Here is a 23,506-nt window from a genome sequence, read left to right as displayed (position 1 = left end):
GTAGCTTTTATTTAAGGAAAGAATACACACTTCATATATTTTAGGTTAATATAATGTTCTCTAGTGTTATATAATTATGGAATAATGTGACACCATTAGATTAAACTATACTTTATATTAGATGCTCTAGAATTCTTTGAAATGGAATTTAGAAGGCATTTAGAGTGCCACCTATGATTTTGGATTTTTTTAAAATTAATACAAAATTAAGGTTCTAATTTTTCAAATGCTTCTCAATTAATATATAGGGGATATAGGTAAGAGTCATATAATTCAAATAGTGCCATTATGTAGTTAAATTTAAGCTACACTATCTCAACTCTTTCAAAAAATCATCTTTTATTTTAAGTATGTTTCAATGTTTGGACAATTGAATACATAACTTTGTAGGTAAGAAAATTACACTATTATTATTATCTTTTCAAAAGTTTATTAGTATATTCATTTTTAGAAAGGAGAAACAATTGACAAAGAACATAAAATGAAACTGAATACAATTAAAATGGATTCAAAGCCGAGCCTATTTCGTGGTCCATGAAACTTTCTTTTTCTTCTCATTAACGAAATGACTTCTTTTAACCACACACTGGCTACGACAGATGTTGATCTAAATGGGCCGGTCCGTTTATACCCGAATGTCAACAAAAAGTCAATTGAGTGTCTCGAGTTCTCAGAGTATGTTAAAATCCGAGAGCTGTGGTGCCGACCAGACACTTACAGTCTTCGTTACCGTTAGTGATAATATGTTTTGTTTTAAACTTTACTCAATTTTTTTGAGACACAATGTAAACTTTATTCAACGATCTATAAATTTAATTATATTGAAGTGTGTTTTGTTATTATGGCATTCATAAATTTCCTACCAAAAATAAAGTAATAATTAGGAGGACTTTTATAGGGGAGAGGACTTTTATAGAAGCAGATCAGAACATGCCAGCTAATGAACCCACCATCATTGCTTTTAATTGATCCCCTCCTACCCAATACATAACCTATAGTTTTCCATTACCAAGATTATTAACAATTAAAAAAAAAAAAAAAAATCTTGATTGGGTTTGGTCCCATAACCGATTCTGTGTACATAAATGAAAAAAATAACTAAAAGAAAATAGGGTATGATTAAGGATAGAAGAGCATCAGATCCTGTGATTCAGATTCTGCCTGGCACTGTCTAGTCTTTGCTTTTTGGCTGCTTCATGTTCTCTGTACACTGTACTATTATTGAATGAATGGTTTGGTCAATAAATATAAGATATTTTATACATAGATACACTTTATTTGTTGCTATACGTATATGCAACATGGATTTGGCTATTACCAGGTTCTTGAATTTCACAAGAGGAAGCAGCTGCAAATGCTTTTATGATATTCGGTGCAAAGCTACAAAGCAACTTTTAAGAAACAAATCTAAACTCAAAAAAAAGAAGCAAAATAGCACACATTAAAAGTACTTGTGTAATCAAATCTAAACAAGTGAAAAAGATCACTTTGTTTCATCCAATTATACAGAGAAAACTCATGTCTTAATATACTACAAGATCCGGTCACAGAGACATTGTAATGACCGGATCCACATTGTACAAACAAAGACACCATACAACTCAAATTTTGTGGATGTTCAATTATATAAATAGTTTTTTTTTTTAAATTCAATTTTCTCGAGGTGGAAATAGAGTCAAGACCGTGTTGGCTCCTTGTTCCAGAGCATCTGCATAGTTAGCCACTTGGCTATGCAAATGCAAAGAAGCTTGCCTAGTGAGAACTTGTTGCTGCTGGTGCTGACTCTGCCTAGCCAAGAACAACGACTGGTCCATCGCTTTCCCGTTGTTATTCGTCTGAGATGCGAAATTCACGGCGGAGAGTTGACGGTGGAGGAACTGAAGCTGATGATGCTGAAGAGACGCGATAGGGACGAAAGAAGGAACGAAATGGTCGGAGCTTTGTCTAGCCGTCGGGTGAAGGAAATGCGTAGGAACAGGCGAGCTAGCGAAGAGATGATCCGACTCGCCGACGACGTTTCCTCCGCCGGACTGCATCCTCTTGAGGTAAAGCCGGTACTTCTGAAGATGGCTAGCGACGTTCTCTCTGGTCAGCCCGTCGACGCTCATGAGCTGCATGATGGTTTTGGGGACCGCGTTCTTGATCCCGAGATGCGCCACCGCGTCCACGAAGCGCTTGTGCAGCTGCGGCGTCCACACCAAACGCGGCCGTTTTAGCGTCCGAGCCGGCTCGTCTCCGGAGGAGTCCACGGCGAACTCGGCTGAGGAGTTTGTTTGCTGCGGCGGCGTGGTTTGAGGCTGAGGTTGGTTAGGACTTCGGAGATCGAAGGCTAGGGCGAGATCGGGAGTGACGAGGGACTGAGATAACGGTATGAGCTCCTCCGGCGAGGGAAGCTCTTCTTCCCATTTGGCAAACCAGTTGGAATCTTCCTCTCTCATCTTACAAAGTCAAAGCTAAAGAGAGAAAACGCAATCTTAGAAGTGATGATGAACGAGGAAGATGGAGAGAGAGAGAAGACTATTGATTTTGAGGCAAAGAGTCGAAGAGACATCAGAAGATTCTTTTATATTTTTGTTTGATTATTATCTGTTTGTCCGAACGTTGAGTTAGAGTTATCATCATTAGATTCGACCGACGCCTACTTTGGCGCGTGGCTACCACTTGTTGACCGTTTTTAGTCTTTTTTTCTATTAACTTTTGATTCTATTTTTATACTATATGAAAAACAAATGACATTTTGAAATTAGGGAAACCTAATTTTGGATTCGAATAGATGAGTAGAGTTGCTAGATTAGTTGTTCAGAAACATTTGATTAGTACCTCTAATTGTTTTTTGTTTATTAAATGTGTTTTTCACGCATCTCTATTATCATCCAACGAAGAGAGCTCTAACATGAAACCAATAGTATTAATTAAGAGTTTGTACTTATCAAAAAAAAAAAAATTAAGAGTTTGTATCTTTATGGTATATGCAATAAGCCATTGTGTTCATCGGAGTTTGGACAAATATAAATTAATTTAAGATTTTCACACCTAACTTTATTTTGGATTTACTTGGAACTTAACCTAGTGGAAGCTTGTGTTTAGGTATGTCAACATAATTATTTAACTATAACCAAACTGGTTTTGGAAGTTAGGACAAACTAGATAAGACCCTACGTCAGTTTAAGAAACATAGAGTTACATATCGTTTTGCACGTAAAACGTGTATAATTGGCTATTTATCTATATATATGATGCACATAAACGACAATGATTATGAGGATAATAATAGTTTTTCATAACATGATAGCATAAACTATAATTCCTACCAGGCGGTGATGATTGTACTAATGATAATATTATCAAAACTTAAAAAAAATGTAATAACAAAACAAAGATAGGATTATCAATGGTTGATGAACAAGAACACCAGAGAGAATTAAAAACAAAAGTTTCGGTTTTTCAAAATTTATCAACCAAAAGTACACGATTAAAATATCGATTTTTTATCGGTGTAATCGTATATTTTCAAACAATTCTTTTAAAGCAACTGTTCATATATAATTCTATAACTAAAAAAACTACTGCTGTTTGTGCAGCATATTACTATATAGCTCCATCCAAACACGAGTTTGACGTGACCTGATTTACCCCAATTGGGGCAATGGAACCTATTGCCTTTCAAGTCTTTAATAGATTTGTAACGACCGTAATCCGGTAGCTCGGTTTTATTAAATAATAGTTTTGTTTATTTAATACTAGGGGTATACCGGCGCTACGCGCCGGAAATACACGTGATTAGTGGATACTTAGTGAATGTTCAGACTGTCTGCATATTCTACTCTGCAGGACCAGATAATTGTCTCCATTCATCTTACTTTCTTTTTAGCACTGTTTACAAGGAAACATACCTATCTATATATATAAAGTTGAAGTATCTGCCTTCTCAGGCGTCCACGTCACTCTGGAGAGGGGAGGCTTTCTCGTCTGTGTATCTCACGCGTTTTATTTGTTCCGCGCGTTGCTGAACCACACTTCTGAGGCTGATCGATACTCTCCAATATTACAGAAACAAAATATCATTAGCGATGATAATAAGAGACTGAGCCACGCTTCTGTCGCATGACCAATATAAAATCCATGTGCTTGATCGAGTGCAGTGTAAATCCCGTTGAACTTTTCAAAACTTTAGATATAAATCTCAGTAGAAACGACATTATTCCATCTAAGTAAATAGTAAAACATCCACTCATGATCATAACAATCTTTACGAGAATTTGTTTATGCTAAGTATTAGACAGACTGAAAATAAGTTATAAGGAAAACACTAATTCGTGATGCTAAAAACAATTCGGAAAGAATAAATTTGTAACCAGCTGCTATCTTAAATAAAACTGTAACTGTTGAAAGGTGTCTATTGACCTCCCACATGAATTCTTAAAGCTTATAGTAAGGCAATGAAACAATCATAATTAAACGTTACAAACAGACCATTGCAGTCTTCACTACACAAATCTGATACATGGTCTAAAGCGTTGGTATCTCTGCTTTTTAGATTTTGGAAAAAATGGTTAAGACTCCAGTCGAATTGCCAGTCATGTTATTAGACACCACTTACAACCATCATATACAACTAAAACATTATTTTACATCGCAAAAAAAAAAAATATAGATATATCAATACAAAGTGATACTTATAAAACCAAGCTAAGCGATAACTCAGTTGGTCATAAACGGCACTCCCTATAAAAACTTACGATAAATAATAGTAATGTTTTGGTTAGCTAAACCAAAGACTCCTAAACAATTTAAACCACCAATTTAATTCCTCACAATATATTAATATCTCCAATAAATAATAAAACCTTCAAATGTTTTTAAAATTCCGGATATTCTCTTTCTTTTTTGATACGCTACCTAAAAAAATAAAAAGATTGAACGTTAGCATATTTATATAATTTTCCAAAAGAGTTGCAATGCATATTAAATCAAAAATTAATAACTTAATTTGAAAGGAACATATACAACACCAATCAGAGTTTCGAAATTACAATTCCAATTATACAAAGCAAAACAAATGAAAGATAAAATAAACCAAACTAACCTGAAAAATAACCGGGTCAAATCAAATTCCTATACTAGCTAAAAGCTAAACTGAAACACGTTTTTAAAAAAAAAATCATCTAAAACTACACAAATAACTCCCATGAATAAATGATATTAAAACCAACTTTAGAAGAAGGAACTTAAATACTCAATTTTAGTTCACACTATATAATACATTTCTTCAGAACTTTATGCCCTCACAAACAATCCAAGAAATGAGTAACTTACCACTTATATCTCATCACCTCTCACATCAAACAAGATCTACAAATGGAAACCCAAAACAAACACTGCAAATTTACATACGCAGACCCAACATGCAACAAAACCTCCAAAAACAATCATATATTGCGTTTCCAAGCAACTTATACATACATCAACTTAACATGAATTACAAATTCAATCAGAGATGGCTTTTTCAGCTTATTAGACAACCCAACGTACAAAACCGGCGAGTAATAAATAAAATAATACTAAAACTTCGAGTAATTCTCAGCAATTATTTTTGGTGTTACTTAGGAGAAATTCATATACTTAAAATCAGTTTAGTACCTGAAACAATGAAGATAGTCATGAAAAGAACAACGAAAATTTGGACGTTCCTCATCCTTCTGCTGCTTTTGAAAAAAAAAATTCAAACGTTATTGGGACCTTTACGTAAAACTGAAAGTCTGAAACTGATATATAGGGAAGACATAAGATTTTTTTTTTTGTTTAAAATAGATAATAAATCTTTTTGTTGTAAGAATTGTTTATTTCGGAAAGTAATTAATCTTTGGTCAAAGAGATTTAATATAGACCGGATTTATTGACCTGATTAAATCAGTGTCCTTCAAGAGATTAATGGCCAGCATTTGTAAACTATTTGGAAGATATTAAGATCATGAAAAAAAGTTTCACACGATCATAGATTATCTATGTATCAAAGATGCAAAATTCAAGTGCGAATAGTCTAGCACGCAGTGTCAGGAAGTAACCGTCTTTCATCGTTCACATGGATCAAGATCTCCCGGTGTGGTTCACAGAGTCAGTATCAATCTGTAGCTGAAGACAAAAAAGAAAAGAAAAAATCAGAGTCCTTCAAATCTGTTAAAAATGATACGTACATACCATATAAAAAATCTTTTGATATGTCGTAGTTATGAATTTACCAATCAAAGATTGAAATGGAGAGATATTCTGTAATGTATTTAAGTTTGGTTCGTATGCTGTAGTGTAATCCTAATCAGTTGAATATAGATTTAGAAATTACAATATCAGATTCAACTAAGGATATTCACATTTTCGCCATCTTTGCCCCTTAAAAAAAAGGTTTTGGGCCCAAGTCTTATTATAATAGGTTTTGGGCCCAAGTCTTATTAGGCCATGCAACTTTCCATTGAAACTAGCGCAATTAGTCGCTCGGAGGTTCCAAACCGAAATAAACCGGTTTGCAATAGAAACCAGTTCACGTAATCATCAAACCGCATGAATTCAAACGCAAACGCTAGCGTCAAAGGTTGCGAATTGCGACAGCTAAAAAAACCAGATGACAAGGACGTTCAAGTGGACGTAGTCGCAGGGTATAAAAATCTCTCTCTCTCTCCACCATCTCTTCACACTCCTCGCTCTTAAACTTCCATAACTGCATCCCACTATCCCTCTAGTCTCTAACGCAACGAACCATAACAAACTTCCAATTTCGAATTTCAAAATTTCGTCGAAAGCATGAAGGTGATCGCGTCGAGGAATTCAAAGCGTAAGTCTGAGGCGTCGCCGTTCGCCGGGAAGAAGCTTCGCTCGACGACGCGTTCACTCCAGAAGAGAGCTCAGATCTCTCCGTCACCTCTCCACCACAAGGAAACAGTAGCACCCGCTGCCTCTGTAGATTCCTGCTCCAATTTGTTTTCTACAGTCGACGACACTGTTTCATGCGGTTCTAGCGTAGTCGAGAAGAAGAGCTCGACGCTGAAGAAGACTCGAATCGAAGAGGTAGAAGTTTCTGATCGTGTGATTGATGATCCCAAGTTTCGGAGGATCACTAGATCGTACTCGAAGCTAAACAGGGAGAAGGACGCAGAGGAGATCGAAGTAAGCGAATCGTCCTTCACGCGATCCGACGTGACGTTCGCCGGGCACGTCTCCGATAGCCGGAGTTTGAATATCGTTTCGGAGAACAAGGAGAGCGACGTCGTTTCGTTCATATCGGGTGTGGACTCTTGCTCCAAGTTCGGGAGCGTAACTGGAGGAGGAGCCGATAACAACGAAGAAACTGAAATCTCCAAACCGAGCGGATCCGTGGAACTGAAGCCGGAGCTCGAGACAGTCGGATGCGTCTCCGATCTCTCTTGCACGGAGACGTTCTCCGGCGAAGACGTTTCGGAGTACGACGAGGAGGCACGTTCCGAGACGCTTTCGCAGTACTCCTCCGACTTCGGTTTCTCGGATTACACTCCGTCAATGTTTTTCGATTCCGGCAGCGAATTCTCTGAGAAATCGAACTCCGACTCTCCCGTTTCGCATACTCGCTCTCTGTACCTCCAGCTCATGGCGCAGTTCTGTAGATCCACCGTTCCGAACGATCTCGAATCTTCTCGTCAGGAACAACACCGTGGTATCCAGTCTGAAGTAAGTGTGGTTGATTGCTTGAGATTTACACTCGATTGCTACTCTAATTTGATCTGAGACTTGTTCTGCTATGTCTTTTTAGCATTTGAATCTGAATCGTGACTTTTCATTATGGTTGTAGCTGCTAAGGTTTGAAGATGAAGAGGTTGAAGAGAGCTATCAAAGGCTGAGGGAAAGGGAGAGAAGTCATGCATATTTGCGTGACTGTGCTAAGGCTTACTGCTCCGCCATGGACCATACTGATCTCATCCCTCGTCTACGCTTGATCATGGTTCAATGGATTGTGCAGGTGAACATAACCATTCTGTTCTTATATACATTTGGCTATATATATATGATCTTGTCGCTGGCTTGTATGAAATCTATAGCTTATCTCAGAATCTTATATTGTGAATGGATGTATCAGTAAGCTATGGTATTCTTTTGTTGCTGATTGTCTTTTCGCTGACTATACGCAGCAATGTTCTGAGATGGGGCTTCAGCCAGAGACATTGTTTCTAGGAGTTAGTCTGCTGGATCGATTCCTGAGCAAGGGATCCTTCAACGACGAGAGGACTCTTGTACTGGTGGGGATCGCGAGTCTTACTCTGGCCACCAGAATTGAAGAAAATCAACCATACAATAGGTACAAACCATTCTCGAGCTTCATTATGCTGACTTCCAGTGTTCATTAGATTGATGTTCTCAATAGGAAGAGTACCATTTCAAGAAACTGAGTTTTACATCGAACAAATTCAGGGACCAATGATAGTCTAATACAAATCCTATATGGTTTCGATATTCACAAATCCTATATAGTCATGTGTGTCAAATACTGGATTTGTTTCTCAAAAGCCCTTTACTGAAAAAACCTTTTGCTCACCTGATACTTCTTCCTCTATTTGATTAGCATCCGGAAAAGGAACTTCTACATCCAGAACCTAAAGTATAGCCGGCATGAAGTGGTAGCAATGGAGTGGCTGGTTCAAGAAGTCCTCAACTTCAAATGCTTCTCACCCACAATCTTTAACTTCTTATGGTAAAATCCTCTGGTACTGTATGTTTTCTGTTCAATACACATATACACACTGAAATATACAAATATCATCTGTGCATCTCAGCTTCTACCTAAAAGCTGCCCGAGCCAACCCAGAAGTTGAAAGGAAAGCCAAATCCTTGGCCGTTACCTCACTATCCGATCACACCCAACTCTGTTTTTGGCCCTCAACTGTAGCAGCCGGACTCGTAGTTCTCGCCTGCATTGAACACAACAAGATCTCAGCCTACCAACGAGTCATAAAGGTACCAAACTATTCAATACTTAAAAGGCTTTTTTATTTATTTCAAGAACATACAGAATTTTCACAATCCCATAACCTCTCTCTCTCTCTGTAGGTTCATGTTAGAACAGAAGATAACGAGCTGCCTGAATGCGTCAAGGTATTTATTAACATCACTCCCATCGTATGAGACCTTCTTTTATCCACGAAAAGGGTTTAGTGAATCTGTTTATAATTTATCTTTCTATATACAGAGCCTGGAATGGTTGCTTGAGCACTAAGCAATCCACAACAACAAATACCCAAAATCAGACCACACAGTATACTCAAACACGATCTCACAGCTTATTATTACAACCTACAAAAATCATATATATGGTATATATAGCAATGCCTCTACAGCTTTATATACTTGATCTCTGGGCTTAATTAGCTCTTGTTTTGGCATACTAATACCAATTACTAGACCACCATTTGTGTCGCCACACCCATTTTCTTCAACGAATATTTTTCTTGATCAGTATTTTTCCTCTTTCATAAAGTCTGATAGATTTCTTCAGTTTTCCTAATCGTCACTGTTTTTAAGATCAAATGAGCCTTTTATCAGGTTCAGTGTAACTTTCCTTTTCCATGTAGTGGATGTATCGATATTTGTTTGGTTTATATTGTTTTCACCAGTCTTAAGGCGTATTGCAATAATTTTGGATCCAAACATTTTCCACTAATCGTGGTTCATGGCGCGAATACTTGTGATCCACGTGTTCACCAGTGATCACCAGATTGCCATCGCTTTGATAATGGGCCTTCGTTCACGCAGTTATCTAAGATTCTAAAAGGGCAGAATCTTAGACCATAATTAACTCGAGATTCTTAAAATCCTAAAAATTCGGGTTAATCATGGTCTTAGCTTGAGCTTAACTACATTTACTGAATCAAGTAATAAAAAGTTAAAACCCCATGACCATAAATTGAGTTTTGTATACGTATCTATAGTGCTTCTATTTATATCTAGTCATGCAATACATATCCAATAAAATAAGAATATGACAAGTGGGCATCAATAATACAAACGTGTTGACTTTTTAATCAAATATATATATTTCGGGCCAGGTCCACTGTCCCATTATATTCTTGAGACATACACCTCTCATAGTATTAGATTACAAGTTTGTTTTACCGATAATACAGTTAAAATCTATTAATCAGCTAAGCCGTTCAACTTAGCTGGGAGTACTTTATTTCTACCCCCGTCGATACTCGTATTCACCTTTTCTCGATCCCATTTATTTGTGTAGTGGAAATGATTATTAATTGTTTTTTGTAAACTTGTTTTCTTTACAGCCTTGGAACACATGTTTAATTCAATCAATTTTTTTTCGTAGGTCTTAGATATAAATAAACGGCGTTATATTTTAAATGTATACTTCAGTATTTGTCAAAAATCATTATAATCTCTGGTCAAACAGACTAAAACATGGAAACTGAAAGGGGTCAAAAAGAACAAATAAAATCAACGAATGTACTTGATCGTAGTAGCTAAAACATAACCACCACAGCGATAAAGCTCTGTGTAAACTATGATTGAGTAGATGGAAATTATAGACGGGAGGAAAACCCACAAGACATGACAAAAAAACCGCGTCTCGCGACCCGTGTGAAACACTTTGAACAAGAATTAATAAATTAAAACAACGGTTAACTTTACTATGCCTTGCTAAACGCGAATGACAATAACACCCTCGAGACTCTCACATTATTTCAGCTTTTTGCCATAGAGAGACGACCAAACTTTCCCCACCTTTTTACCCTCTCTCTCTCCGCATCATCGTAAAACTCACACACTCTCTCTCTCTCTCTCTTCGCCTCTATTCATTCTCTCTCCATCACGATGAACGGAGAGAAAGATCTCGCCGGAGACGGAGAGTGCTCACGAACCAAAACATCAAAGCCCCGATTCGCTCATCTAAACACCGACAACCAAGACGACAAAACCAACCAGTTTCAGAAAGGCGTCGGCTTTCTCAGCGCCCGATCGAGCGACAGCGTCGACGCGTTCTCCTCGAAATCATCGCCAAGATCCGGAAACGAGCTCACTCTCAGCTACCTCTGCGAGAACCGCGACCTCTCCGAGAAAATCGCCGAAAGTCAAAAGGGCAAAGAGGTCGTAGTAACCTTCTCCGAGAATCCGACCCACCGCCACGACGAGGAGGAGGAGAAATGGATCGAGAGAGACTTCTTCAACCTCAGAGAACCCAATCCGAATCCTTCGAAGCGGAAGGCTCACGACGAGGTCAAACAAGAAGTGGAAGAAGAAGAGAATAAAAACAAGATTGAAACTTTAAACCTCTCTCTAGCTTTACCAGACGTCTCTCTGTCGCTAACGGCGTCAAACGCCGTCAAAAGACCGAGGGTTAACAGCGAAAGAGCAACGACGTCGTTTTCGAACGACTTCACGGCGACGGCGCCGTCGATGTCTTACTCCTACTCCCACCCTTTCTCCCACAACCTCAGCTGCTCCGCCGACTTCGACTGCTCCGTCGAGAAAGACGACCGCATCTGGTGCGCCGGCGAAGGAACCAACGGATCTGTCCACAGCCGGTTCAGACCCATCGGCGACGGCGGCGTCGCGCTCGCTAGAACCCCCATCTCCGCCGCGAAGCCGTCGACCTCCTCCGACTACTCCTTCTTCCCTTCCGAGCTACCGGCTCGCCCGGGGATGATGGAAGTGACGGTCTCCGGCGACTCGAGGAAGAAGTTAGAAGAAAGCGATGACGTCAGATCTGAGAGTGAGAGGGTCCTATACGACATCGTTTCGAAGTCTATCTCCTCCGCGGCGTTGATTATTCAAGGGATGGCTGATGAGACCCTCGAGTCAGCTAAAGAGTATTTAAGGAACCTGATCGATTCGCCGGATAATAAGGAGAAGCTGACGAGTCTTCAGAGCCAGATAGACAAAAGATCCGATCTCTGCAAAGAGACCTTGTCGAAATGCGTCAAGGATCAGCTAGACATCTTGGTCGCCGTGAGAACAGGGCTTAAGTACTTCCTCTCTGGTAAAATCCGTATCCCCATGAACGAGTTGGTGGAGATCTTTATGTTCTTGAGATGTAGGAACGTGAACTGCAAGTCTCTGTTGCCTGTTGATGACTGTGAATGCAAGATCTGTTCGAACAACAAAGGCTTTTGTAGCTCGTGTATGTGTCCTGTCTGTTTGAGGTTCGATTCGGCTAGCAATACTTGTAGTTGGGTGGGATGTGATGTTTGTTCTCATTGGTGTCACGCTGCGTGTGGGATTCAGAAGAATCTTATCAAACCGGGACTTAGCTTGAAAAGTCCTCGAGGTAATAAGACGGAGATGCTGTTCCATTGCATTGGATGCGCTCACAAGTCGGAGATGTTTGGTTTCGTTAAGGATGTGTTTGTGTGTTGCGCTAAGAATTGGGGACCTGAGACTCTGATCAAGGAGCTTGATTGCGTTGGAAAGGTTTTCAGAGGGAGTGATGATGCTAAAGGCAAAACATTGCATCTCAAAGCTAATGAAATGGTCAAGAAGCTAGAGAGTAAACTGATTTCTCCTGCTGACGCATCTAACTTCATCATTCACTTTTTCAACTGTAAGTTTCCACTCATCATGGTTCAGATCAATGTTAAAAGAAATCACTAGGCGGCAGTTAGGCGCTTTATAGGAGATTATTGCTTAGGCCAAATTCTTAACGCTTAGATTATAAAAGATCGTTCTGTAAAAATCATTTCGTTTAGGTCCGATTTGCTGCCTAGACCGAATTTTAGAACAATAGTTCTGATCAAAGATTAGGAACCTCAAGCCTTATGGATTCTTTAGGTTAAAGTTTGACTCTTTTTCTTTTTCTTTCTCTTTCTCTTGTCTTCTTGCAGATGCAGAGTCGGTATCAGAGTTTCCGGAACCAAAAGAGCAAACAGTTGTAATAGAGACAAGCTACAGAAAAGATGAAGCATCTGTGACGCCTTCAACATCCAAGGATCAAATGAAGAAGAGCTTTGCGTTGACCGATGCAATGATGAACAGTTTCGATAGTTTAGAGAGCATGGTGAGAATCAAGGAGGCTGAGACAAGAATGTTTCAGAAGAAAGCTGACGAGGCGAGAATAGAGGCAGAGAGTTTCAGGAGGATGATAGAAATGAAGACGGAGAAGATGGAGGAGGAGTACACAGAGAAGCTAGCGCGGCTGTGTCTGCAGGAGACGGAGGAGAGGAGGAGGAATAAGCTCGAGGAGTTGAAGAAGCTTGAGAACTCTCACTGTGATTACAGGAACATGAAGCTGAGGATGGAGGCTGAGATTGCAGGGTTGTTGAAGAGAATGGAAAGTACAAGACAACATTTAGTATGAATGAATCTGAAATAACAGAGCTTTCTTAATCATACAATTATTTGCTTTGTCTTTTGTGGTAAAATATCAGTGATAACTACCTTATTGAACACCTTCAGTGATAACTCCTTTATTGTTTTTCTCAATTTTAAGGGTTTTCAAAAAATCTAAAACTTCAGTTTCTTTTGCTAATAATAATAATAATAATAATAATAATTATACATATTTATATGTGTATATGATAAATTTCTTTTGTATAAAGTAAATCATATGTATTACCGTACATATATTTTAGTTCAAAAAATTTCATCATAAAAAAAAATTCATCAAAAACAAAATATGGAAATGAAAAGACAACTAGTGTATGATTGAACTTGGTTTGAAAGTTCAGATTTGAACAATATTTAGGTTAACTGTTTATTTCCACACCAGAAGTATTATATAGTAACAGATTCACACAAACTTTACATATAGTCTCAATTCCATACAATATAAGTATGTAAACCAATTTTTCCCCAAACCGAAAGTTCGAAGCCCGACTCCCTCTGAAGTTTGAAGAACGAACTAATACCGAGAAATCCCGGTTTAAAGTAGATTTAGTATTATTTGTTTCAAAACTAAACCAATCACTAATCTAATTAAACCTAACATGACCTGATTATGATTCAATTAGAGAATTAAATTGGATTAACCCAAAATCAAAATCTCAAACCCTAAATCCCCAAATAAGAAAATTTGTCTCTTTCTCACAAGAAGAAAATCAACAAGGAAGAGTGTAGGAAGAACAACGACACGTAATTTCAAACATGGATAATTCATGGACCTATGTTAACGTGGAATGGAATGAGGTTCCAGACTCATTACTCTTTGTCTTAGGATGTGTGGGAAAAGGAAATGGATGAGAAGGTTTTTCATTTTTTAATTTAGGGTTCTTAAAAAAACTGAAATCGATTTGTTTTTTTTTTAACTTTCAGTAGATGTTGGGTCGGATACGTAGTTGGATAGGAGGGTTTGATCAGGTTTTAAAATTGGTTTTGTTCTCTGTTTATGTGTGGTTTAGATTCTAAACCATTAAAACCAACTCAAATATTCGTTTGAGAGAAATTGGGTTTCGAACTTTTGGATCAGGGAAAAATAACTTAAATTGCGTGGAATTGGAATTAAGTGTAAAGTTTATGTAGATCCGTGGTGTGGAAATAGACCGTTAACCCAGTTTTTTAAAATAAGCTGAATTGTAAGTAGCTGAGTTATGGAGAATTTGTTCACTCAAATCCCCAAAACTTAAAATTTCAGATAAAAAATTGAGTTAAGTTACGACCTAAAGACATTTAAAAATATTATTTTGTAGAAAAAAATACATTTCTTTCGAGAAAGAGTATATAATATAGGCAAGTGAATGGTAGTGGCTGAATATTTTCTGGACCGTTGTAATTGCTTTATGACGTGGAAAATTAGCACTATAGTTAAAGTATGTAAATATAAAAAAAAATAGCTTTTTAGTAAGCATCAAAGAAATATATTGATGACAAAAAAAAAGTAAGCATCAAAGATGAACAATATCAACAAAGAAAAAACACACAAAAGTAAATTAAGAATTAAATATCAGGTAATCAACTCTCAGGGCCCAATTAGATATCACACCAATCACATTTTCACACCAACACAAACGAGCAATAATTCATTGAATGATACAATAAAGAAAGATTACTTAAACGGTAGACTAATTAATATAGGAATCCATCAATTATAACGGCCAAGAGCGACGGAGAAGTCGACGGAAACGCCAAAGAGTAGAATGGCTAAGCCGGTGAAGTTAATGAGGCGCGACTCAGCGTTCGTGCTCTGACCAAGCATTGTAGCTCTCTGCATGAGTCCTGTAAGTGCTGCGACAATACCCATATAAAGTAGTGCCCGACCACCTAAGACGTGCCACGGCATCATCCTCGTTCTCGTCCCTGATGAAGATTGTGGCGCAAGGAATGTGAGCGCCCCGAGCAGCCACTATAAGATTACCACAAATTTCAATAATTTATGGTTTAGTTAACGTTAAAATCCATATTCTATGAATTTAAGCTGACCTGGAGGCCGAGGAGGATGAAAGTGGTGAGACCGATCCAGGAGTGAAGAGAGACCATGTCTTTAAGGTTTAATTTATCGTGGAATCTAAAGGCGGCGCAGATTCCGACAATACCTAGAACTAATCCTATTAAGTGAAGTCCACCGTGAACCATTTTCTGTACTTGGTGCGAGGCATACGCCGTTTTGTACGTCATCATCGCTGCACAATTGTTATTTTATGATTAACTCATGCATGCATAGGTACGAATGTAATACTTTTTTTGGCAACCTGAATCATTCCATTGATTACACTAAACCAGATAAATATTATATACTCGAACCATCCGTATACGAAATTAAATTGTATTCGCCATAAACCATAATTATACCTTCAGTATTTCTTTTTGTTATTTCTTAGGCAGTGATAAATAATTACCTTGGCCCACGAGGAAGAGAAAACCACAGTACATGAGAAATGGATGCACCTATATATCAACCATTTCCGAACCCAAAAAGACTAATTAGAAAATATGTTAACTCAGTTATAACATGATTAAGTATATATGCATACATACATGTACACAAAGTTTAACAACAGAAACTTACATTTAAAACCTTAAGGGGATTGTCGGAGCCATACTCAATACCTTCACGGTAATGGAGAAGCCATATGAGCATTAGAATAACGGCTAAGATGCCAAAGAAATGAGCCACAAGTGTAGAAAGCGACGAGTGACGCTTAAAAGTTGTTCGATCTGCTGAGTGGTCCATTGTTTTGGCTCAGACCTCTTCTTGTGTCAAGAAGATGATGACTCCAGTCAATGGTGAGAGAGAACGGAAGAGAAGAGAATGTGCTAGATTGTGTAGTATCTGCTCTGTCGGGTAAGGATGATATCTTAGAGGGTACTTTATACTAAAATAATTGAGGTGTGAAAACAATCCAAAACTATATAAAAATAGAAACATAAATTCGCACGTAAGTGTTTATGCCACATATATATCTAATATACATTCCTTGTAGTCTCTAACATCATGATTAACCCGGAGTTCTTAAAATGAGATTCTTAGCGGAAGTTAAGAAACTGTTTCTTAATTTTTAACTAAAAAAGTTAAGAACCGTTTCTTAAACAAAGACTTTAAGAACCGGTTCTTAAATAAGGACTTTCATAGCTTCCGATAAAAATCTCACTTTAAGAATTTCGGGTTAATAATGGTCTAAGACTTTAACCAATGGTGTTGTTAAAGTTGATCCGGCCGGTACGATTGATTTGACCACAATCCGGATAAAAGCTGTGGTTTTAGATGAACGATCTTACCAGTCACATGATGCTTATTTTTCTTTGAAGGAAATAATAATATTTTAAAATTTCTAGTTCATGATTTGGTCCAAGAAAGTAACCAATAAATCAGCCAATTATACGAGAACAAAATGAAAAGATGAACGCATTTATTTTGCATTTTCACTATACAACAACTGTTTATACAAGTACATAAAACTGATTCGACCAGCACTGACATATAATACTACAATTACTATGACATAAAATATAACTTAATTCGGCTTTGATATTGTTTTGACTTTTGAGATTATTATTTGTTCCTAGTACTTTTTAACTTGGTGTGACTATTCATGCAATATATTGGTCAACAAATGGATGAGTTGCTTACGTACAAGGGTTTGGAATATATGTGAAGGAGTTTCTTTTTGGAAACTTTCGTACGTTTGATTTTAATCTCATCTATCTACTTCACTTTTGCCCTACGTTCTGTTTCCTTTTTCTAAGATTGTAATCTTAACTGTTTTATGTAAGATATTATTTATCCATAAGCTGTATAAAGAGAGAGCTCCGAGATGGAAAAATAGAGGTGTATTCTTTATTCTTGTGAGCTGAGAGGTGGGGAAGAATTAAAAGATGAAAGAAACAAGGCTGGTAATCGCTTTTTGAACGTAAAGAACTGTGTAATGAGTAATCTTAAAGATGGAGTCCATGCATGGATTGTATCAGTGGGGACATAATCTTTTTTTCCCATTGTTAGAAGAGTCATAAACAAAGTAGCTACTACTGCTGTAAAAAGCACATTTCTTTTTGAACCTAATTTAACGTTTTATTCAAAAAAAAAATCTTAAAGATGGAGTCAAGTTTCAGTAGGGTGATCAGGCAAGGCAAGTATCAGCAACCAAATCATTCCTAACGTTTTTCTATATGATAGTGAAACAATGAAGAAACGTCAAAGGACTGCTGGCTTGGACACACAAGAAAAAGTTAGAATTCGAGCCGAGTGTTTTCTTCTAGATTAAATTCCGAAGCAAAGTGAAAAAAACGCCGGGCTAAGATTTAATGTGTTATCCAAGTCCACGCTACCGTCCTTTTTGGTTATGTGAATGGGAAGATGGAGTGTAAATCACAGGCCTCAGGCGTTTCGATCCCTTGTCTTATACTATCATTTAAAACAAAAAATTTATCTTATTAAAGTAGAAGTACCTTTAAGAATTGTTCGAAAACAAAAATAGCAATAAAAAATATATAATATTGTTTGAAAACATGTGTAGCAGTATATTAAAAAAAAATGTAATGAGCTCATGTTATTAAGAAAAATTGGAAGTCCATTATATTATATTACAAAGTAATGAATTTATGTTACTTGATATACATATTTCAAATCAAAATAATAATTTAAAATTGATCTATATCAAAATTTCATTCAAAAATATACATATATTCAAAAATTGAATTTTACTAAAATATTTTCCAACAAAAATTATAAAAAAATGTTTTCAATACATATAAGAAAAATACAATACAAAGCCCAATTTCAAACACCAACTTAAATTATTAGTTTTATATTTAACATTAAAATTTTAAAATATAATATAATTATTTATATGATGGTACGTATAAAATAAGACTAATTATATGATGACACATATATGATATATATAATAGTGACTAGGGGTGGGTGTTCGGATACACATTCAGGTTCAGTTCGGGTCTCTTTGAGTTTCGGGTTTTCGGGATCAAAGATTTCAACATTCGGATATTTTTAAATTTTGGTTCGTGATTCGGATCTTTGCGGGTTCGGTTTGGATTGAAATAACATATTTAAATTATTTTTAAAATTTTAAAATTCACTATGTAGTTTAAATTTCTCAAAATCTATAAATTTGAATAACATATGTCACAATACCTAAACTTAACATACAAATTGGTTTGGTTTAAATATTTGGATAGAAAATCAATAATTCTTTTAATTATTTTTGGTGTTTTGAATATACTTTAACTATTTTAGATATTTACTTTTGACTATTTGTATATATTTTCAAGTATTTAAACTAATTTAAAAGTATTATAATTATTCTGGATTTTTTATATACATTAAATCTAAAAATAATTAATATATATAAGTATATAAATCTATTTCATATACATTCAGATACCCGAAATATTTTGGTTTGGATTGGATTAAGTTTCAGTTCTCTAAATAGCAAAATTTTGAATAATTCAGATATTTGATCTATTCTGGTTTGGGTTTGATACTATTTTTATGGATCGGGATCGGTTAGGTTCTTAAGATTTGAGTTTTTTTCAACTCTAAATAGTAAAATAAAAAATAAATAGCAACATATTTTGAAAATACATCCGCGTGCGCGGATGAAAATCTAGTCTTAATTATAATTTGTTTTACAATAGCTTAAAGTTTTGGCAGAGATAAAACTATAAACCTGAAAGACTTGAACCAAAACTATTTTCAACTCTTTGATAAAAAAAAACAAACAAACTAGGTTTCAACTTAATCTCCACGCAGTTGATCTCCGGTCTGAGAAAGGAGATTTGGAAAAAAAAAATTGGCCCAAGAAAACACTTGGTCAATATAGAGACTGACATGTACTTTTATTTTGAAATTAAAAGCAATATATATTAGAGAATTTGTACTCCCTACCCACCAAATATCCCCTATTTGCACTCGATACCCTAAATCCCTCTAATTTTCTTCCCCCATCATTACCATTTCCCCCCATTTGTATGGTATCCCACCCTTTTAAGTATATTGAGCTAATTTGCTCTATATATTATATATGTATTGTCAACTATCTTGACCAATATATAATCAAACAAATACTTTGAATCTTGAACAATTCAACAGTATAACTATCCTCGTTGAATACAGTCTATATAATTTATGTGATAAGGTCTCACCATTTTGACCCAGAGTAGAGTGCTTCTTTGAATATATGATCAGAAAACTGTATTTGAATTGTGATTCTTTTACAGATAAAGTCATTCAAATGTATAGTTATATAAAATAATTCATGGTCAGTAACCTATATTCTCCGTCTATATATATTTGACCCAAAGCACGGTCAACATTTAGAAGAAGAAGAAATATCGTTCTTTATTGATCATAGTTCTTTCCATGATATTCATTTTTCTCAGTAAATCGAGTATATGTCCCTAATTTATGAGTTATTTTCATTGGGGGGGCAGTTTTGAGTTTTTTATTACGCTATAGGACAGTTGTTGCTCTCAAGGTGGTTATTTTAAAACTATAAGCTAACTATTTTCTAACTAGGTGCATTCTTGAAACTAAATGGATCCTACAATTTTTTTCTTTCTCTGTAATACAGAAACAACTTTTCTCTTTCTCTCTTGTTATAATGGTTTTAATGGTTAAAGATGATGAATATAAAGAAGCTGAGCGGTCGTCACCTAGACAGAATCTCCTATTCTTTTTATATGAACAAAGCTCTTGCCGCATAAACTTCTCGTCTTCTCCTACTTCGCCAAAGCCCAGATCTATCGTAGTCTTCCTTGTCATCTCCTCCGACACGTTGATTCATCTCGTAATCTCTTCCTTTTCGTTTCAACAATATTTTCGGCGTCGTTACCTCATCTATCTCACTGTCACGACACTGTAGAAGCTCGTGAACACCAATGGCCACTTTTGGCTTTTTTGCAATTTGGTCCTTAACGATTTGTATAATTTTGTTTTTAACCCAAAACTTATTAATTGAGCACTTTTGGTCCTTAACGTTTTCCAAAATGTTTCTTTGATTTATTTCAAAATTAACCAATTATATACTACAACCCTCTGTTACTGAAATTAAGCAATATATGCACATAATTAAATGCATTGGAAAATAAATTAAATGAACTAAAATCAAAGCTAAAAATCATTAGAGTATGCATAACGAACAAAATCACGTGTACACCTATTGTCATGTACAAAATAAATTGTCTATTTGATTAAGCTCAAAATTAACAAATTAGGTACTACAACTCTGTTAATGAAATTGGACAATATATGCAAATAATTAATTCTTAAATGCATTGAAAAATAAATTAAATGAACTAAAATCAAAACTAAAAATCATTAGATATGAATAAAACACAAAATCATGAATGCACCTAGTGTCATGTACACCATTTTCAATTTGACTTGATCTATTTATTATGTATTTTGGTATTGTTTAGTATGTATACAACTTATTAACATATATTGGTTCATTTTCAATGTACATGTGTACACGTTACAAAGTGTACACAAAATAACATATCCATTTGTTTTAAAACTGCCTTGCAATGAAAATAACTCAACTTCTAATTTGTTCAAGTTTATACACGTGTACACGTCACACAGTGTACACACATGTCGTTTATTATTCTTGCTCAAAAACAAAAATTGGTCCTAAATGTGGGTGTCTATGCATCGGTATACACGTGGACAAAAATATACAAGTGAATCATTGTACATGATAGTAAAATTTGTGTGTACACATGGACATATATGGTTGTACACATTTTGAAACTTGCAATTAGATAGTGTGATACAAGTGAATCATTGTACATGATAGTAAAATTATACAAGTGAATCATTGTACATGATAGTAAAATTATACAAGTGAATCATTGTACATGATAGTAAAATTATACAAGTGAATCATTGTACATGATAGTAAAATTATACAAGTGAATCATTGTACATGATAGTAAAATTATACAAGTGAATCATTGTACATGATAGTAAAATTATACAAGTGAATCATTGTACATGATAGTAAAATTATACAAGTGAATCATTGTACATGATAGTAAAATTATACAAGTGAATCATTGTACATGATAGTAAAATTATACAAGTGAATCATTGTACATGATAGTAAAATTATACAAGTGAATCATTGTACATGATAGTAAAATTATACAAGTGAATCATTGTACATGATAGTAAAATTATCCAATTAGGTAGTGTGATATTATGGTAATGTGTACACATATTTCTGCTATCTCACTTCTAAGTCGAAGTATACGTCTTGAAACTTGTAGATCAAGATGAGTAATTTTATGCCATGGTAAAAATGTATACACATTGCTACAATTACACTTCAAATAAGAATAATTTTCACCTCTTAAAGCCAAACAACGGTACACATTTGAATTATGTCATATATTACTCAAATCATATATAGATGAGATGTGATTCATTTTAATTTGGTTGTTGCGGAGATGAGAAGATTATAGCTAGTAAAAGTACAAATCTCATTTGAAATTTCAACATGTATAATGTTTTAGTGATATATATGTGTACATCATTTTACATATCCACATGTACAAAAGGGTGTGTGCGACCTGGCTGTACATCGGTTTACATAACCACATGTACAGAAGGGCGTTCAGCCTTTCTTCCTTACATATTGTCCACCTTAATGAATTCTTCCTGTGAAGATAAAACAAAACAAAAAAGTGTGTATGAATTGACTGAACAAATGTAAAAAGATAGCAGAATTTAATTATCATGATTAAAATGTTTGAGCCAAAATCAGAGAAAAAACATGTATATTTGTAAATGTTTGGGGTAAAAATCATGATTAATCAAAAACTAATAGACCAAATCGCAGTAGGAAGAAAGTCGGATCAATCATGTTCAACGATTGCGACTAAAAATATATTGATCAAGAATGAACTTCGGTGTAATTCGCCGGCGGTCACATAGTAGGAGCAAAGCACAAGGGTGGAGAAGAAGACTTATACAGTGCTCTCACAGTGGCTTGGAGCTTTGGTTGTGGTGGATAGGAGCTTCATGGCGGTTTCAATCATGGAGGAGGAGAGCTTCTACTAGGAGTTTATCGATCCTTCTCCCCGCTGGAATCGTGGAGGAGGAGAGCTTCGTCATCTACATTAAAATCTCCACCGTTGACGTTGACGTCGCCGTCGTATATGCCACTGTTACACCGACACCAGATACAACTTGACATATCTTAAAAAATAAATTGAGTAATGAAGACAACGATTAAATATCAATCTTCTTTTAAAAAATATCTGAAGAATCAGATTTTAATTCAGAAAAAATGAAGCATTTGGAAAGAGGAAAACAAAGAAGAAATATCGAGGGATCCACTTTGTTTCTGGTGAATTTTGATCATTAGATTAATAAATGAATGAATGGTTGTGGTTAAATCCCACAAAAAATTAGATATTATGTATAGTAAACGTATGACAGTTGCTTACAAAGTTATTGAGTTAGTTTCTAGCTGAAAATAGGCTTGGTTAGAAAAAAATACTTTAGTAGTATAAACTGTCTCACCATGTAATAATAAATTCAAAACGGTCTCGTGCTGTAATTCTTTTCTAATTTATTAGGACATACATGAGTACACGGAGGATGAATAATTATGATATTTTCGGTACATATATATAATAGTAAAGAATGATTATCTCATAATTGAGATGTTACAAGAAGACGGTGCGTGAGTATAGTAGTTTTCAAGTATGTATATTCTAATGGGTCGTTGACATTTGACAACCAGCATGGGAGGAAAATCTCCATGTAAAATAAACGGCTGCGATTAGCCCTCATGAAATTCGATGCTAACAAAAGTATCGCACGTGAATATTCCACATTGGGAATTACAGGCAGCTATTCGGTGAACAGAATGCACTTGACGAGAAAACCAGTGTGTGTTGTGTTCTACTAGTAATTTGTGGACTATTAAACTTTGAGTTATTTATTAGTCATAGTCGTAATCAGCTGACTCAGCTTTCACGTGTTTCAAACCAGTAATAAAAAGATATATAAGCCTCAGTTAAGCTGTTCACGTAGGATAGAAAAATCGTCTAATCAGAAGAGTCATTTTTGACACGTCAGCAAACT

General features: G+C 35.8%; 4 protein-coding genes across 5 annotated transcripts; 2 read left to right on the top strand and 2 right to left on the bottom strand.

Moving 5' to 3' along the window:
- Positions 1–1,293: 1,293 nt before the first annotated feature.
- On the bottom strand, positions 1,294–2,572 carry LOC106295937 (transcription factor PCL1-like). Its single transcript, XM_013731953.1, has one exon. It carries the CDS (start codon positions 2,436–2,438, stop codon positions 1,650–1,652), a length of 789 nt encoding a protein of 262 aa, XP_013587407.1. The 5' UTR covers positions 2,439–2,572; the 3' UTR covers positions 1,294–1,649.
- Positions 2,573–6,795: 4,223 nt separating this feature from the next.
- LOC106294079 (cyclin-SDS-like) lies at positions 6,796–9,370 on the top strand. 2 transcript variants are annotated; one of them, XM_013729697.1, is made up of 8 exons: positions 6,796–7,075; positions 7,442–7,695; positions 7,817–7,984; positions 8,154–8,320; positions 8,585–8,713; positions 8,796–8,976; positions 9,070–9,114; positions 9,209–9,370. In XM_013729697.1, exons 1-8 carry the CDS (start codon positions 6,796–6,798, stop codon positions 9,233–9,235), a joined length of 1,251 nt encoding a protein of 416 aa, XP_013585151.1. In that variant the 3' UTR covers positions 9,236–9,370. The 2 variants fall into 2 exon arrangements, with proteins under 2 accessions (XP_013585151.1, XP_013585150.1); XM_013729696.1 differs by having other exon boundaries at positions 6,796–7,695.
- A 1,472-nt stretch (positions 9,371–10,842) lies between these two features.
- On the top strand, positions 10,843–13,446 carry LOC106295120 (protein OBERON 3). Its single transcript, XM_013730917.1, has 2 exons — positions 10,843–12,568; positions 12,849–13,446. Exons 1-2 carry the CDS (start codon positions 10,843–10,845, stop codon positions 13,319–13,321), a joined length of 2,199 nt encoding a protein of 732 aa, XP_013586371.1. The 3' UTR covers positions 13,322–13,446.
- A 1,421-nt stretch (positions 13,447–14,867) lies between these two features.
- LOC106293339 (probable transmembrane ascorbate ferrireductase 3) lies at positions 14,868–16,251 on the bottom strand. Its single transcript, XM_013729006.1, has 4 exons — positions 15,965–16,251; positions 15,795–15,843; positions 15,379–15,578; positions 14,868–15,301 (listed from the first exon to the last, which is right to left on the bottom strand). The coding sequence occupies exons 1-4, from the start codon at positions 16,127–16,129 to the stop codon at positions 15,041–15,043; spliced, it is 675 nt and encodes a 224-aa protein (XP_013584460.1). The 5' UTR covers positions 16,130–16,251; the 3' UTR covers positions 14,868–15,040.
- Between the last annotated feature and the right edge of the window lie 7,255 nt (positions 16,252–23,506).

Source organism: Brassica oleracea, chromosome C5, assembly GCF_000695525.1.
Source record: "Brassica oleracea var. oleracea cultivar TO1000 chromosome C5, BOL, whole genome shotgun sequence".
NCBI lineage: Eukaryota > Viridiplantae > Streptophyta > Magnoliopsida > Brassicales > Brassicaceae > Brassica > Brassica oleracea.
Note: the sequence above shows the minus strand (reverse complement) of the source record. Positions and strands in the feature narration are given on the sequence as shown.

Excerpts from the sequence above, each read along its gene's own strand:
- LOC106295937 (XM_013731953.1), bottom strand. The coding sequence starts at position 2,438 with ATGAGAGAGGAAGATTCCAACTGGTTTGCCAAATGGGAAGAAGAGCTT.
- LOC106294079 (XM_013729696.1), top strand. The coding sequence starts at position 6,796 with ATGAAGGTGATCGCGTCGAGGAATTCAAAGCGTAAGTCTGAGGCGTCG. Across the intron at positions 7,696-7,816 it reads ACCGTGGTATCCAGTCTGAA|CTGCTAAGGTTTGAAGATGA; the intron begins GTAAGTGTGGTT and ends TTATGGTTGTAG. Across the intron at positions 8,977-9,069 it reads CCTACCAACGAGTCATAAAG|GTTCATGTTAGAACAGAAGA; the intron begins GTACCAAACTAT and ends CTCTCTCTGTAG.
- LOC106295120 (XM_013730917.1), top strand. The coding sequence starts at position 10,843 with ATGAACGGAGAGAAAGATCTCGCCGGAGACGGAGAGTGCTCACGAACC. Across the intron at positions 12,569-12,848 it reads CATCATTCACTTTTTCAACT|ATGCAGAGTCGGTATCAGAG; the intron begins GTAAGTTTCCAC and ends GTCTTCTTGCAG.
- LOC106293339 (XM_013729006.1), bottom strand. The coding sequence starts at position 16,129 with ATGGACCACTCAGCAGATCGAACAACTTTTAAGCGTCACTCGTCGCTT. Across the intron at positions 15,844-15,964 it reads ATCCCCTTAAGGTTTTAAAT|GTGCATCCATTTCTCATGTA; the intron begins GTAAGTTTCTGT and ends GTTGATATATAG. Across the intron at positions 15,302-15,378 it reads TCATCCTCCTCGGCCTCCAG|TGGCTGCTCGGGGCGCTCAC; the intron begins GTCAGCTTAAAT and ends GTAATCTTATAG.